The sequence below is a fragment of the Carcharodon carcharias genome, chromosome 19 (genome assembly GCF_017639515.1).
Source record: "Carcharodon carcharias isolate sCarCar2 chromosome 19, sCarCar2.pri, whole genome shotgun sequence".
NCBI lineage: Eukaryota > Metazoa > Chordata > Chondrichthyes > Lamniformes > Lamnidae > Carcharodon > Carcharodon carcharias.
In genome coordinates, this window is record NC_054485.1 from 12,316,680 (window position 1) to 12,334,515 (window position 17,836).

General features: G+C 42.3%; 1 protein-coding gene across 7 annotated transcripts in view; it reads left to right on the forward strand.

Moving 5' to 3' along the window:
• ptprub (protein tyrosine phosphatase receptor type Ub) overlaps window positions 1-17,836 on the forward strand; it is an 818,938-nt gene that overhangs the window by 682,453 nt on the left and 118,649 nt on the right. For all 7 annotated transcript variants that reach the window (XM_041212606.1, XM_041212611.1, XM_041212608.1 and 4 more), the window contains 2 exons: window positions 10,182-10,284; window positions 11,976-12,249. In XM_041212606.1, the coding sequence (XP_041068540.1) occupies window positions 10,182-10,284; window positions 11,976-12,249 (377 nt within the window). The remainder of the gene's footprint in view (window positions 1-10,181; window positions 10,285-11,975; window positions 12,250-17,836) is intronic.

A 17,836-nucleotide genomic window follows, 5' to 3' on the forward strand; every position in this document is an offset into this window, starting at 1 on the left:
TTCCACATTACCAGGTAGATGCCAATCATGTAGCTGTACTGCTTGGCTTGGAATGCGGCAAGTCTTCAGTACTATTGCTGGAATATTGTCAGGGCCCTTAGCCGTGGCATTATCCAGTCCTTTCAGCAGTTTCTTGATTTCACATGCAATGTATCGAATTGGCTGAAGACTGACATCTGTGATGCTGGGGATCTCCAGAAGAAACTGAGATGGATCATCCGCTCAGCACTTCTGGCTGAAGGTGGTTGCGAATGCTTCAGCCTTATCTTTTGCACTGATGTGCTGGGTTCCCCTATCTTTGAGGAGGGGGATATTTGTGGAGCCTCCTTCTCCAGTGAGTTGTTTAATTGTCCACCACCATTAAAGACTGGATGTAGTAGGACTGCTGAGCTTAGATCTGATCTGTTGGTTGTGGAATCACATAGCTCTGTCTGTCACATGCTGCTTACATTATTTGGCATGCAAATAGTCCTAAGTTGTAGCTTCACCAGATTGACACCTCATTTTTAGGTATGCCTCGAGTTGCTTCTGACATGCCCTCCCACACTCTTCATTGAACCAGGGTTGATCCCCTGGCATGATGGTAATGATATAATGGGTGATATGCTGGGCCACAAGGCCTGAGAACAGGCAACTTGTGTCACATTGCGAGTTGGGTGGTGCTTAGTGAGATTCTTTGTTTTGAGTTATCTGTCTGAACTCAGTTAGAGCATAGCCAACAGGAAAGACAGGTTCATGTTTGGAAAAGCAGCTACAAGACTGTGTCAGCTTTGAGTCATATGTAGCTTTACCTCCTTGGAAGCTGAGAGATGAAGCCTGACCTACACCTGAAGTAGAGTAAATGCTAAGTCTGTCATCCATATGCAGGCTGCAAGTAGGAACTGGTATTCAGTATAAGACAAAGCTGGTAAGGGGAAAAACAACTGAAAGATTTGTTTAGTTGAAAGCTAAAAGAAGAAATCTACCGTAACCCTCAACAAAAGACAGTTAACTTTGTTGTAGTTAGAGTTCAGGAAGCAATCAGTTTAGTTGGCAGTTTGAAATCATGACCAGAATTTTCCCGTCAGTGATTTGGGGGCAGGGCCTGCTCGCCGACAGGAAAATGACGTGGGTTGACAACGTCATTCCAGTCCCTTTAAATTTCAGGAAGGCAGGCGGACAGTGAAATCAGCTGTCTGCCCGCCGACCTGACAATGGCCAATTAAGGCTATTGGCAGGGTACTTAAGATTGTTAAAGACCCTGCCCGTCCAACCTCATCCACTGGTGGGATGAGGTTTCAGGTCCATTTTTAAAAAGTTTCATAAAGTTAATGTGTTTCTTATTAACATGTCCCATCTTGTGTGACATTGTCACATGAGGGGGGAACATGTTAATTTTAATATTTCTCTATTTTTGGTGCTTTTTTACCTGTCAGTAATCTCCCTGAGACAGCACTTTGACAGATGGGGAATCCCTCCCCTGCCCCGCACAGGAAGTGCATAGCGCTTCCTGTCGGGCAGGCCGCTGGGTGGGCCTTAATTGGCCCGCCCACTCAAAATGGTGGCAGGCCCCATTTCGGTGGCGGGGGTCGACTGTCCTCCCGCCGCCGAGCCAGTGGGGCCTGCACGCCCACCAAGGGCAAAATTCTGCCCCATGTGTTTTCTGATGTTTTAAGCCCCTGCATAGGAGTCAGAGGGAGACTCATGGTGGAGTGGTGGAATCCAGAGCCGTGAAGTCAATAAAGACATCGGAGGGTTGCTTCACCAAAAGCTAATGGAAGGACTCCCATGAAATCATTCAACTTGGCAAATAGCTGGAACACTGAAGAGAAATCAGACTGAATTCTGGAGAGCAGTAATAAACCTATTGGGCAGGATTTTTCAGTCGGCATGCAGGAGACGGGCCCAACACGCCAACACATCAAATGACACGCTATGACGTCGGCCGTGCATCCCGATGTCATCACGCAGTCCCGTAATATTTCATTCGGTGGACACGCGCCAGAGTCAGCTGCATACTGTGATATGTAAACAGCCTAGTAAGGCCATTAAGAAAGTAATTCATGTAATTGTTAACGCTGCCTGCCCAACCTTAAGGTTAGCATGCAGGCGAAAAGGCCAAGCAGCCTTCGCGTTTTTAAGGAAACCTCATCCACGAGCGGGTAGTAGGTACACCCACAATGCCATTAGGAAGGGAGTTCCGTTTTTTGACCCAGTGACATTGAAGGAATGGTTATATAGTTCCAACTCAGGATGATGTGGGGCTTGGAGGGGAAAGTGGTAGTGCTCCCATTTGTCTGCTGCCCTGGCCCTTCTATGTGATAGAGATCACAGGTTTGGAAGGTACTGTCAAAGGATCATTGGTGAGTTGCTGCAAGTGCATCATGCATATGGTACATACTGTTCCATTTGTGCACATGTGGTGGAGGTAGTGAATGTGGATTGGGTGCCAATCAAGTGACGTGCTTTGTCCTGGATGGTGTCAAGCCTCTTGAGTGTTGATGGAGCTGCACTTATCCAGGCAAGTGGAGAGTATGCCATAATTTGTGCCTTGTAGATGGTGGACAGGCTTTGGGGATTCAGGAGGTGTGTTACTCGCTGGAGAGTTCTCAGAATCTGACCTGCTTTTGGAGCCACAGTATTTATGTGGCTGGCCCAGAGCAGTTTCTGGTCAATGGTATGGTATGGACTGTGATGGGAGGAGTGCATAGTTAATTCTAGCCCCACTTCTCCACAGGTCACAACAATAGTTTAAATGTTTAATTTACCAACAAAACTGGCCAATTGTTACACTTTTGATACTGTTATCCCCACCATAAAAAGACTCTAACCAGGCTTCTTTCAGTAAATGCAGAAAAATTGATTGATTATAAAACAAACTTTTTAAACTGGTTAACATACAGGTTGTAGTTTAGAAGTGTAACAATTCCCCCTTTTTTAAAAATACAGATATTCAAGCCTCCATGCACTCGCACGCAAACACAAAACAGGACAAAGCAAACACAATCCTGTGCAGAGGCTGGAGTTTGGGAACGTTTCAATTAAAAGGAGAAAACTCAAAGAGACCTTGACGCCGTTGATTTAACAGAATTCTGGCCACAATAAATGTGGAAGTTTTCACAGACGGATTTTTTTGGTGAAACCATGTTTGATGACCCTTACTTATCACAACTTTGTGACTTTCAAAATAAACAGATGATGTATTCCGATGAGACATTTCTGAGGAAAGTTTATCAGAAAGGTGGGGCAGAGAGAGGGAAAGAGAGAATCTTTTCTTGCAATCTACTTCCAAGACACACCCATACTCTCTCTGCCTGAGAGTTTTAAAAATACTAAGATGTTCAAAGAATACTTTTCTCAGGCCAGGTGCTTTTAACCAATTAGCAATAGTCTTTAGCCTGGCAGCAGCAGTTCTTTGTTAACTTAGATATACAAAGTATCTCTTCCCTTCAGGTGTTCCCACTGGATAGCCATCTTGACCCATAGTTTCTTTAAGAATGGCATTTTCAAAGCTCCGAATTCAGGAGGAAGAATGTCCAAAATTCAATGTCCTTCAAATTCTCCAAAAACGAGTTCCTCACATAACCCCTAGGATGGTGGGGGATGATGCGGTGATAATGCCATTGAATGTCAAGGGGAACAGGTTACATTCCCTCTTGTTGGAAATGGTCATTGCCTGTCACTTGTATGGCAGAAATGTCACTCACCACTTATTTGCCCAAATCCAAATGTTGTCCAGGTCTTGCTGCATGCGAGCACAGATTGCTTCAGTATCTGAGGAGTCGCAAATGGTACTGAACATTGTGCAATCATCAGTGAACACCCCTACTTCTGACCTTATGCTGCCATTCAACAAGATGCCATTCTTGCAAAGCTAACTACAGAGCAGCAGCAGTCAGACAACAACTATTGGATAGTCATGTTTCACAATGCATCTGCCACTCGCCTGAAACTCCTGTATCATTTTCATAGTAGCAAGGCTAACAGCACTGTTACTTATATTTCGGCAGCAACTTCTGGTCCCTTACATTCTCTTCTCAGATGCCTCCCGGTTTGCTGAGTGTTTTCCAACTTTTTTTGTTTGTTTTGTGGAGATCAATCAGTTTTACCTAAATTTATTGTAGTCATAATAAAAGAAACTTAGAGGTGACCTGATATAGATTTTTAAAATTACGAATGGGTTGGACAGGGTAGATGTGCAGAGAAAATTTCCACCAAGAATCCAAACCTAGGGATCATAAATACAATATAGTCACTAATATACCCAATATGGAAATAAGGAGCAATTTCTTTAGTCAGGGTGGTTAGAATGAGGACCTTGCGAACAGGAAGTGGTTAATGCAAATAGCTTGATATTTTTCAAAAGAAAAATAGACAAGTACATGCAAGAAGAGGGAATTGAAAGCTATGCTGAAAGACTGATGAGGAAGATAGAATGGAAGGAAATTCACATGGAGTATAAACACCAGCACTAGCCATTGGGGCTGAATCGTCTGTTTTTGTGGTGTATCTTCGATGTAATTCTGTGTAAGTGTTGTGGAACAAATCTGTGGTTTGAAAATTCTATCCTAAAATGTTTATTTAAACTAGATCAATCATAGATTTTTTTCTACCAACCTCCTGTTCATGTTGAACCCGTGTTCTATGTTTCATGTTATGTATCAGGTAGTGTAATACAACAGTAATCGGATAACTGGCATAAGGAATATTAAATCTATTTCATTGTCTTAAAAAGGATAAGACAGCATCATTTGCTTCTGAAAATTAGAATTTACAAGGAGAACAGATTTGTCCTTTTCTGAATTTTAATATAAATTATTTAGTAATGTAACTGCCACTGCTGGATTGGTATAGTATTCAAATGTCTCCAGGAAAGACCTGCCTTCAAATCTAACTCCAACTGATAGATGGTTTCCTTTTCTTTCTGACTGAATGTTTCAACATTTTTTCCTAATGGGCATCAACCTACATTGCAAAAGATACTCCACATTCAGCACCAATGTTGCATTCTCAGCCAGACAATACACGACTAATAAAAGCTGAGTTTGGTATCACCTATTAACCAATCTTTTTTTCCCATCATTTTTTTCTCTTGCTCTCTCAAACACAGTTGTTCCCTGCACTGTCATGTTTGACCCTGCATCATAGAATGACTGGTGCAGGAAATGGAATTGTATTAAATGCCAAAACTAAAATAGGTTGGTCTGACTGAGAATGTTCGATTTGGAGAGCCAAGGTTATTACAAACTGTTGTTTTCCACAATAAAACAAGCGTTGTTAGCAGAAATATACAGTATCATTAAATAACCATTTAAAGACTCTAATTTGATTTTTTTTAAGTTAGCAGATAAACCAAACCTGCAAAAATTATTAAAAATTTATGAAGATATTATGGGCAAAATTATCCCCTCATTGGGGCGGGGGGAGTGGGGGGGGTGGGGAGTGTGGGGGTGGGCATGGACAGGCGGCCAGCCCTCCGATCGGCGCCCCTGATTGGGGGCGTGCCGCCATTTTTAATGGGCAGGCCAATTAAGGGCCACTCAGTGTGACGTACGCAAGGAAGCCCTATGCTCTTCCTGTGCGGACGGGGAGGATACCTAAAATTGGAAGTGCATTCCTTCACATGCAGCAGTCCGATCTCCCTTAGACTAAGTGCTGCCTCAGGGAGATCAGTTCCCATAGTAAAAAGGTTACTGCAGTGAAAATTTAATTCACCATCCATGTCCCCTCATGTGACAATGTCACATGAGTTGGGACATGGACATAACGTTAATTAAAAGTGTCTCTTAATTTTTTGATTCAGCAATGAAACCTCATCTCGTCCCTGGATGAGGTTTCATGCTTTTTCAGGTGACTGTCAATGCTCCTGACCTGCCCGTTCAACCTTAAGGTTGGACAGGCAGGTCCACTAATGAGCTTAATTTTTTTGTGAATGGCCTAAATAGGCCATTGACAGGTCAGCATCCAACTCGGATGTGCGCCCACCAAACTGACAATCTAAATGACGCGGGGTGACACATACCAGATGTCACCCCTCGTCATTTTATGCGTTAGCAAACAGGCCCCGCTCCCGCTCGCCGACCGGAAGATGCTGGCCCATATGTGTTGCCCGTATGTTGTATTTGGTGGATTTTGTGAATAGTCATTGCTTTTGTACTTGGAATTTGAAACCAGGATTTATTAACTGGTAATTGCATTCATAATATTTCTGCAGAGGTGGAAGTGATGATTGTTCCACGCAGTCAGCATTTTTAAGAGATGTTGAGGTGAAAATAATGAACTACCTTAGAGAATTGAAAGGTCATATTTTTTACGGTGCAGAACTCCCAATGTGGCTTTTCCATTTGGTTTGAATAATATTTTCTGCAAATTAGAAGATAGTTGCTCATGTGAGGTTTACAACTTTCATCTAGAAATGAGCTTTCATCTTCGCTTTGCTCCTGGATTGACAAAAATGTCTGTCACCTAGAAATGGGCATTCCTTGCTTTTGAGTTTATTTTTCCAATTGAAGTTTATTCATTCTTCCCCAAGGGTGTGAGTGGGAATGGGGACCAATCAAAATAATTGCAACAGGGAGATATTTACCGGACACCAGTCTTAATTTAGTCATGATGCCCAGGAGCATCTTTGCTGCAGTCTGGTTGAGGCTCCCATCCACATAAGTCTTACTTCTGCTGACTACCCTTAGGCCAAATGTGAGTTACAGATAATGTGCAATTATTTTACAGGGAGAAGTTACTTTAACACTGTTGAATTAAATTCATCATTCATTTCAGTTGTGATTTAAAAGTGTTTAGGAAGTTCGAAACATGTGCTTGATGTATTTCTACAGTGACAGCTGTCTTGAGGCCTGTGTGAACTAAAACCTGCCCATGGCTTCACTGTTCTATTATGTTTACTCGTCTTGAACTGTCATTGTAAATGTACGCAATGTGCCAGTTTCAAGCATCAATGGATGTGTGAGGATTTACATTTGGGCAACTTGACTGTTGGCATATCAACTCAAACTTGCCCTGAGTTCAAAATTTTCCCCTTTTTGTGGTCCCTAAGGCTCTGTGGTATGCCGAGACACCATCCTGCTAGTTCTTGTGTTACATCCTCCACCTCAGTAGAGGAAAAGGAGGAATGGGGAAAGAATTGGAGAGACCATCAACCATCAAAAGGCAACAGCAGTGCCAAAGTCAGACCCTCCTTTGCCTGGAAGCAAGAACATAGGAGCAGGATTGGGCCAGACAGCCCCCTGTTCCACCATTTAATTAGGATTATGGCTGATCTGTATTTTAATTCCTTCTACTCATCTTGTTTTTTTAATGCTATCATGGGATGTGAGCATCACTGGCAAGGCCAGCATTTGTTGCCCATCCCTAATTGCCCTTAAGAAGGTGATGATAAGCTGCACTGTTGAACCACTGCAGTCCATCTGGTCTAGGTGTACCAGAGGATGCAGGTCGAGCCTCATGTTAAGACCTCACTCGCACCCCTGATAGTGCAGTGCTCCCTCAGTACTGCACTGAAGTGTTCACCAAAATTGAGTTCAGGTCTAGGAGTGGGGTTGGAACCCATAATCTTCTCACTAAAGTAGCAAGAGTGCTATCAGCTGCGCCAGAAGATACCAGAAGAGACATGCTGCCAGTGATCCACATTATCCTTTGCTTCGTTCGTTGGAAGGTCAAAGGTGCACTGCCCATGATCCTCTGTCCACAAATCATGGACAATTCAAAGGTTGAAACATAATAAATATTAAATAATGATGTAAAAAACAAAGTTACTGTAGTTTCCTCATATTTTAACAAACCTTCTGCGATCCTTCCACAGTGAGGTTTGTACAAAGTTTGGTCATGCTGGCTATTTTAACAACATAGGTTAAAGTGGAAGTAGCTCTGGCTATTTCCCCACACGGATTCTTGAGATTCTTTGCCAGCTGCGCACACATGGGAAAGCAGCTGTTCAATGCAATCCTAAAAGATAACACAAAATAAAATTCTGACACAAAGCCAGGGTCAGTCTAGAGATGGGTTGAAACAAAAATAAAAATAGCTGGAAAAACTCAGCAGGTCTGACAGCTTCTGCGGAGAGGAATACAGTTAACGTTTCGAGTCAGAACGAAGGAAAAATAGAAAAGAGATGAAATATAAGCTGGTTGAAGGGGGTGGGTCAGGTATAGCTGGATAGAGGGCCAGTGATAGGTGGAGTCAAAGAAGAGATTGCCAAAGATGTCATAGACAAAAGAACAAAGAGGTGTTGACGATGGTGATATTAGCTAAGAAATGTGCTAAAAGCTAATGTCACCACAGCTTATATTTCACCTCTTTTCTGTTTTTCCTTAGTTCTGATGAAGAGTCATACGGACTCGAAACGTTAACTGTATTCCTATCCACAGATGCTGTCAGACCTGCTGAGTTTTTCCAGCTATTTTTATTTTTGTTTCAAATTTCCAGCATCCGGAGTATTTTGCTTTTATCTTCGAGATGGACAGGGATGTGTAAAGATCTAGGATGGAGTCAGCTTCATACCTGTACTCTCTACTGTATCTATGTATATCGCTATGAGTTGTTAATAAAGACTTGCTGTTAATATAGTCAAGACTACGAAGCAGACTTGATGATGTCTGAAGCAAGATTCTTCATGGTGGCAGTGTCTGGATCAAAAACCCTGATCCTCACAAGAATGCAGCAAAACTAAGAAAAAGGACACCTTCAATGGATTTCCAGAAGGCATTTAATAAGGTGCCATATCAAAGGTTATTGCGGAAAATAAAACCTCATGGTGTAAGGGGTAACATATTGGCATAGATAGAAGATTGTCTAGCTAACAGGAAACAGAGGGCAGGCATAAATGGATCATTTTCTGGATGGCAAGATGTAATGAATGGTGTGCTACAGGAATCAATACTGCGGCCTCAACTTTTTACAAGTTATGTAAATGACTTGGATGAAGGGACCGAAGATATAGTTACTAAATTTGCTGATGACAGAAAGATGGGTAGTAAAATAAATTGTGAAGAAGACATAAGGAGGCTATAAAGGGATATCTATAGGTTAAGCGAATGGGCAAAGATCAGGCAAATGGAATATAATGTGGCAGTGTTCTATGTGCATAATACAAGGCAGTTGAGAGGTGTGGGACTGGAGTAAGATATACATCAGACTGGGTAAGGACAGCAAGAGTCCTTCCCTGAAGGACACTAAGGAACCTGTTGGGTTTTTATGCTAATTAGACAACTGCATGGTCACTTTTACTGAGGCCAGCTTCTTTGATTTCAGATTTTTGTGAAACTGAATTAAAATTCTCAAGTTGCCAAAGTGGGGTTTGAACGCACGCCCTCTGAATTATTGGTCCAGGATGTTGGATTGTCACATAATTGTGCAATGGTGCACTATAGAGATTATCTTAAAAAAATAGACATTTGATGATTTATTCACAGGACATAGGTTTCCACAGACGACTCAGAAATTGCACTAAATGGCCTACAAGCAGGCAGATGAAAGCTGCCCTTCCTCGTCAATTGTTTGTGTTTTTAATTTAGAAGTTTTTTGAACATTCTTTTCAAACTAATTTTTGGGGGATAAAAATCATTGCAATCTTTTTGTATTCATTCAATGGATGAGGGCATCACTGGCAAGGCCAGCATTTACTGCCCATCTCTAATTGCCCTTGAGAAGGTGGTGGTGAGTCACCACATTGAATACAACTGAGTGATTTGCTAGAACATTTCAGAGAATAGTTAAGAGTCAACCACAATGTTTTGGATCTGGAGTCATATGTAGACCCAGTAAGGACAGCAGATTTCTTTCCCAAAAGAATATTAGTGAGTCAGATTGGTTCTTACAAAAATGCAATAGTTTCATGGTCACCATTACTGATACAAGCATTTTATTCCTATTTTATTTAATTAACTGGATCTAAATTCCCCAGCTGTCTTGTTGGATTTGAACTCCTGTTTCTGAATCATTAGCCCAGGCCTCTGCATCATGAATCCATTAACATGAACACTACCCTGCCATACCTTTTTACCCAAGACCAGTAATTACCCACGCACCCTTGTAATATCATCTCAACAAAATATGTAGAATAGTGATAAAATTTGTTAATACGTGTGAACCTGGATTGTTTCTGTTCACCTTTTTAGATTGGTTTTTGGGTGTTCCCTGTCCCAGTTTAAAATGGTTGATTGAATTTCTGAACTTTCTTACCCCCATAGCTCCCTCCTTCGATTACAGCAACATGCCTCCTCCGCTGGGTGAAACGGACACCACCATCACTGTGGAGCTGAAGCCGGCACAAGGCCGAGGTGCTCCAGTCAGGTGAGATCTCCTGACAACAAAAGTGTGACAGTGGAGAGCCAAGAAACCACTCTACACGCCACAGCAAACCATGTACTCTGTGCAGATTACTGTCATGAAGATCTATGAACCCTAGGAAAGCTGAATATCTTTAGTCTTTGATTTTGACCTGGGAGACTTCAGTAAAATCACTAAGGGAGGAACTAAAAAGATGATATTGAATTAGGATATCATGCAGCATTCGATATCACACTGAGCAAGGCTGTGTTACCAGTTGTGCAAAACAAAGATAAATGTGTGCATACATTGTGGGGAGCATGTGGAGAGGGCGGGCATTGGAGATTTACATTGGACACTGTCAATAGCAACCCTGTAAACACATTCAAAAAGCACATGATTACATTTTGACTATACATAGCAACCAGTTCCACATTGTCCCTCTATGTTGAATTATTTTCTCAGAATTATCTTTTTGCTTACATTCATGTTGCTGTTTTACATGTTGATCAATGATTTTCAGTCTCTCCTGTTCAATTACCTCTTCAACGTTTGTAATGACAGTTCTGCATCAGGATTTTTAAAAAATCAACAGAATTGCAATACATCTGTTATCCAAGAGTGCAGGGAATTAAAAGAAGTCTTTTGCCCCAGGCATTTCTGTAATCCTACTTCAAAACGCTTCCAAAAGGTGCCAAGAGTCCATTTGGCAGCTGTGGTATAAAAGAGGAGAAATGTGTATTTATTTGTCAGTTTAGTTCATCAAAAGATGATCAGGTTGAACAACTGAATCCATTACACTCAAATGTGATTTTCAGTGAAGGTAACGAGGATTAGTTTGAGGTGGAACAGATTAAGTAGCAGTCTGTTCACCTAAATAGCACAAAGCAGCTCAGGGGTGTGGCTTACGCTGAATTAAACACAATGATCCCAAGTCAGATATTGGCCATGGCACATAAAGGTAAAAGGAATGGCATTGCACACCAAGGTGCCAGGACCCTCTGAAGGGTCAGTTTGTGTTATCACCCCTGAAGACAGCAATGCTGGTCATCATGCCAAGATCTGCCACTTTCTTTGGGGATAGTTTCCACTTGCTGGCCTACACTGGGAGCAAAGATTTATAAACAGAGTTCAATTTTCCAGTAGTGCTAGAGAGTACAAAAAACTATATAATCTGCTTTTAATGAAATTTCCCATGTATTTTACATGAGACTTGGTATGGGTAATGGTCCCTTTTGGAATCTTCCTCTCTGTGAGGTTCACGCAGTCTCTGCTCACTGCCTCTTGCAATGTCCTACTTCAGTAAAGAGGAACAGTGCCATTAATAGTTTTGAGATGTAAGATGTTTAAGTGCTTTCACTGCCCTTTCAGGCAGTGCATTCCAGATCATTATAACTCGCTGCGTAATAATGTTTTCTCTCAATGCCTCTGGTTCTTTTGCCATTAACCTTAAATTTGTGTCCTCGGTTTACTGACCCTTCTGCAATGTGACAGTTTCTCCTTATTTATTTTATCAAAACCTTTCGTGATTTTGAAGACCTCTATCAAATCTCTCCTTAACCTCTGCTCCCAGGAGAACAACACCAGCTTCTCCAGTCTCTCCATATAACATCTTAGGAAAGGAGGTTTTAGCATTGTCAATCCTAATTGTTTTCAATATAACTTGTGCATGCAACTTTATTATCAATTTCTATTGTTGTTCTTTGTGTTTAAAGTGTTTACCAGGTTGTTGTGGAAGAGGACAAGAAACATAAAGTGAAGCGAGAAACCAGAACACACAAGTGCTTTCCTTTCCCCATTGGACACGAGGAGGCTGCGGTTGAAGGTGTGCCACACTACTACAGTGCCGAGCTCCCACCCAGCAGCCTCCGCGAACCCATGCCTTTCACTGTTGGAGATAACAACACCTACAATGGCTACTGGAATGCACCACTGGAACCCAAGAAGGGCTACAACATCTACTTTCAAGCTATGAGCAAATTCAAAAGGGTTAGTATACAGTGATTGCAGTTAACTATTAAAATCCCATCCATCATCTCAGCAGCGCTGATGGAGCTGAATGAATTCAATCCACTATTGTTGGTTCTGAACTAACCTGGACCTGCACCCCTTTCTGTGATGGGTCACTCTAAACATTGTCTCTCCGGTGTTTTCTTGGTCTTCCTCGCTCCATGTACCTGTGTGATGGGCCATGAAAGCTATTCCAGCTGTTTCCATTCTTGAAACATGCCCAAACCATTGTTATCATTTTTCTCGGACCATCTGTATAAGCATTGTTTCTTGTTAAAACCACGTTCTTATTAATAATTATACAGTGGTTAATAAAGGATATTTCAGAGCTGCAGGAGTGGGAAACATGACAGTGATACAAGCATGGATTCAGGTGATGCCATAAACTATGAGAGCAAAGGTGGTGTGTTTACGTACATTTCATAGAATTTACAGCACAAACATGGACTATTCAGCTCAACTAGTCTATGCTGATGTTTATGCGCCACAAAGGTTCCTCCCACCCTATTTCATCTACCCCTAGTAGCATAGTCTTCTATTCCTCTCCATCTAACTTCCTCTTAAAGGTGCTATTCACCATAACTGTTTTATCACTGTTACTTGATCTCTCAGTCAAATGCATGTGCAGTCTAGAACTGAAACGCACAGGCTAAGAAGGTACCAAATTCAATCCCTGATCCCTGCTGTGATAGCTGACCACAACCGAAACAGCAATGATGACACAACTGGTGTCCATGCTATGGTGGCCGATTTTTGGGGTTTTTGCATAAAAATTAGCCAGTACTCTGGTCCTGCTCACATCCCAATGACTCACGAAAAATTAGCATTCATGGATGTTTGTTGAGGACAGGGTTAGGTTCAGTACTGATTAACCACCTCACCCCCACCCCACCATAATATAATGGTCCACCAGCTTGTGGAAAAGTGGAGTTGAAGTCAAGGATCAGCCGTGACCTTATTGAATGGTCGAGAAGGATCAAGAGGCTGTATGACCTATTCCTGCCACTATCTCTTACACATGAAAAATAATCAGTCAACCAGAGTGCCACAGGGCTTCTGACATCTCATGGCACTGTGTGCCAACAACAGAAGAGAAGACTGGGGAGGAACATTTTTAGGGGAAGAAGGGGTAACATTTCCTCTGCTTTTACTTGTATGTAGGGGATTCCTATGGTGTGAGGAGAATAGAGCTTGGAGCATTACAACCTTGTAAAAATGCTGCACAATCTTCTCCATTTAAATTGATGGGTGGAAAATCTGATTCTATTCTCCACATCCAGTTTTCTCCTTCATTCAGTTGATCCTTCACACCTGAGTGAAAGAAAATAGATAAAAACAAAAAACTACGGATGCTGGAAATCCAAAACAAAAACAGAAAGAGAAATACCTGAAAAACTCAGCAGGTTTGGCAGCATCGGCGGAAGAGAGCACAGTTCTATTGAAGGAACATGAGGACTCGAAACGTCAACTGAGCACTCCTCCGCTGATGCAGCCAGACCTGCTGAGTTTTTCCAGGTATTTCTGTTTCTGTTTTTGTTTTGAAAGAAGATAGAACTCAGTCTGGATTTTTTTCTTATCACATAGAATCATAGAATGTGGCTACAGCATAGAAGAAGGCCATTCGACCCATCAAGCCTTTGCAAGAGCAATTTAGTTAGTCCCATTCCCCTGCCCTTTCCCCATAACCATGCAACTTTTTTTTTCTTCACATGCTTATCCATATCCATATCCATTTTGAGACCCTCGATTGAATCTGCTTCCACCACCCTCTCAGGCAGTGCATTCCAGATCATAACCACTCACTGCTTAAAAAAGTTTTTTCCTCATGTTTCTGTTGGTTCTTTTGCCATTCATCTTAAATCAGTGCACTCTGATTCCCAACCCTTCCACCAATTGGAGCAGTTTCTCTCTATCCAATCTTTCTAGACCCTTCATGATTTTGAACACCTAAGCCTCCCTTCAACCTTCACTGCTCCAAGGAGAACAACCCCAGAATTCTTGAATCTATCCAGTCTATATGTCTATAAATATAGTAAAATTACTCAATCAAATGATTGGGAGATATCTAAATTGAACAGTAGATTTCTGTGTGTTGTGATTTGCTTATGTGTATACCACATGACTCTGACTGAAGCAATATTATACCTTGCCAGGGACTAGTTTCGACATGCTAAAGATGCATGACCCAACCAAAATTGCCTACATGTCTGCAAATTCTAAGTTCTATTGGACCCTTGAAATGCTGCATACCTACAGCATTAAATACCAGATACTAATCTCAAGCTCTTCAGTTTATGCTGGCATGTGAGTTGTTGCTGTCTGGCAACTCCCTCCGCTGTGCCCATTGTTTTATGTTTGTGGTTCTAACTGCACACACAAAGAAAAACAAAGTGCAAAATACAAGCCAACATCAATTCCATAATATTTCTGAAGGGGAAAAGAGAAAATTGCCCTTAAAAATACCACTGCCACTGCCACCAAGATGAGCATGTAACTTGAGAAGTTAATGGGTTTGTGTCACGCTGCTGATGATATACATAGAAATCTATTAACCCCCAGCCAGCTGTACCCTGTGTGCAGATTACAGGTCATAACAACCATATGAATGTCAGTAAAACTTAATAGCCTCAGTGCGAAAGCAAAATATCACGGATGCTGGAAATATGAAGTGAAAGGAGAAAATGCTGGAATTACTCAGCAGGTCTGGCTGGGGAAAGAGAAACAGAGTTAATGTTTCAGTTAATGACCTCTCAAAACTGGAGAAAAAGGATTGGCATTTAATCACATCTTACCTTACACCGTATCACAGACCTTTTTCTTTGGATTTGTCCTCTCCTCCATCTTCGCAACCCTCTCATCCCAAAACACACACACACCTCCTGCCTCTGCACTAGTTTAAAAACTGATACATCTTTAACTTTTTCTACTTCTGTACATTAGGCTGAATTTTTGTTTGGTTGAGGAGGCAGCACGGAGGCAAGAAAGACGCAATTTTTCTTCCCTGAGTAGCGTGCCGGCTTTCCAATGCAGCCTCACCTCCCAGTCAGCTTGGAAGAGATGGTGATCCTTGTATATAATGTGGCAGGTAACCAGTTAAACCCTCTAAAAGCTTTATTAAGGTTACTCTCCCGACCTGGACCAGATTTTCAATCTGGTGCAATGGGTACCTGCTGCAAGAGGAGGCTGTCCTTGAAACTGTGGCAACCCCCCCAGTGGAAGGGCGGGTAGGCATTGGAGCTGTAGCCTCCAATCTATTTGAAAGACATCACTCCAAAAATCAGCCACAAATGTGGCAGTGCTCATTTCTGTGGGGGGGAACTTCCCCCTGATGCCTGAAAAGTCTTACCCTCCTACCTACCTAATTTTTGGCCGGTGATCAGGAATAGAGATACCCTTGTGCCTCCCTACATATTCCAGTAGCTTCCACCTCTGATGGTGGAGCTACCAATCTATTAGTGCTGGACACTCTTCTATTTGCCCTCCGGACTCAGGAACATGCCCGCCATTCCTAATTGGATGGGCTTCCAGGGGCAGCCAAATTAGCCGCCTCCTTCAAAATCTCCCCATGGGTTCTGCTGTCAGCATTTGTGGGTTTCCAATCTACATTTTGTCCCAACGGTGGGATTGGAACCCAGAGGCAAAAATTCAGTCCCTTAACTCTCCTCCCCTCTCCACAGATGCTAGCTGACGTATTAATGCTTTCCAGCATTTTCTTTTCTGATGAACTTCAGTCTTTAGTCTCTCACCAGGGGACTTTTGTAAAAACCAATAAAGGAGGAAGTATAGAGATAATGCTGAAAGAGTATGATGTCCAGTATTGATTAGGGGCACAGTGAGGATTCAGTATGTTGGGAGCAGTTGACATTGTCACACTTCACTGGTTCTGACTTATTAATATTATTGTATTAATATTAATCTCCATCATAGCAATAACCAACCTAGTATCCCTTGTTAAATCCTGTTTATGATTTTAGATTCCTTGAGATCACAGTCTATTTGGATCAGGATGAACAAAATCAAATCTAGTTCCCAAGGGTCTATCCTGGAGCATGCCATGAGTCAATGTTTGAGCTGTAGGTATTAAATTGTTTCCTGATGCATGGACTGGATTCTGATGTCTGCATGAGATTAATAGGAAGCTTGCTTCAAACAATGTCAGTTTTCCAAATCACAGCCCCAAATGGTGCAATGTTAATATCTCTTACATGCCTTAACTCCTGTTTCTAAGTCCTATGTTCCTGTGCAGATTAGCAGAGCGGACAATCAATTATAAGCTGATGGGGATGGGGAAGTGAATAACTTATTACGAGATTTTAGGGTAGAGTGAATGGCTAATTACAATCAGCCTGGATGGCAGGTGAGGCCCACAACTGCTAGTGGTCGATTTGCCTGCTTTTTTCAGTGTAACGGCCACTAATTCTTCATTGATCTGATGGCAAACTGTGGATCTGGGGTCAGGTTTTCCACTCCTGATCTGTTCTGTAATAAATTCCTGCTGGAATGCACATGTTTTCAGAATCACAGAATCTCACAGTGCAGAAGAGGCCCTTCAGCCCATCAAGCCTGCACCGACACATGAGAAACACCTGACCTACCTACCTAACCCCATTTACCAGCACTTGGCCCATAGCCTTCAACGTTATGACATGCCAAGTGCTCATCCAGGTACTTTTTAAAGGATGTGAGGCAACCCGCCTCCACCACCCTCCCAGTCAGCGCATTCCAGGCCGTCACCACCCTCTGGGTAAAAAAGTTTTTCCTCACATCCCCCCTAAACCTCCTGCCCCTCACCTTGAACTTATGTCCCCTTGTGACTGACCCTTCAACTAAGGGAACAGCTACTCCCTATCCACCCTGTCCATGCCTCTCATAATCTTGTACATCTCGATCAGGTCGCCCCTCAGTCTTCTCTGCTCCAACGAAAACAACCCAAGTCTATCCAACCTCTCTTCATGGCTTAAATGTTTCATCCCAAGCAACATCCTGGTGAATCTCCTCTGCACCCCCTCCAGTGCAATCACATCCTTGCTATAATATGGCGACCAGAACTGCACACAGTACTCCAGCTGTGGCCTCACAAAGGTTTGATACAACTCCAACATGACCTCCCTACTTTTGTAATCTATGCCTCCTGTATGCCTTTTTCACCACCTCATTAACATGCCGCTCCGCCTTCAGAGATCTATGGATACACACGCTAAGGTCCCTTTGTTCCTCAGAACTTCCTAGTGTCATGCCGTTCATTGACTACTTTTGGTGCATGTATTTCTGTCTGTCTGTAGACAGCAGGTCATGGCTTCATCAAACTTGATAGTGATGCATCTGACTGCGTGGAATTAGCCTGCTGATAGTGTGGCACCTAGGACTATGCACATAACAACTACATGTGAAGTACCAGAGTGAGGCTAAAACAAAAGTAAAATACAGCAGATGCTGGAAATAGGAAATAAAGACAAAAAGCTGGAAATACTGGTGTCAATGGGAAAACTCTCCACTGGTTGGGGTCATATCTAGCACAAAAAAGATGGTTATAGTTGTTGGAGGTCAGTCATCTCAGCTCCAGGAC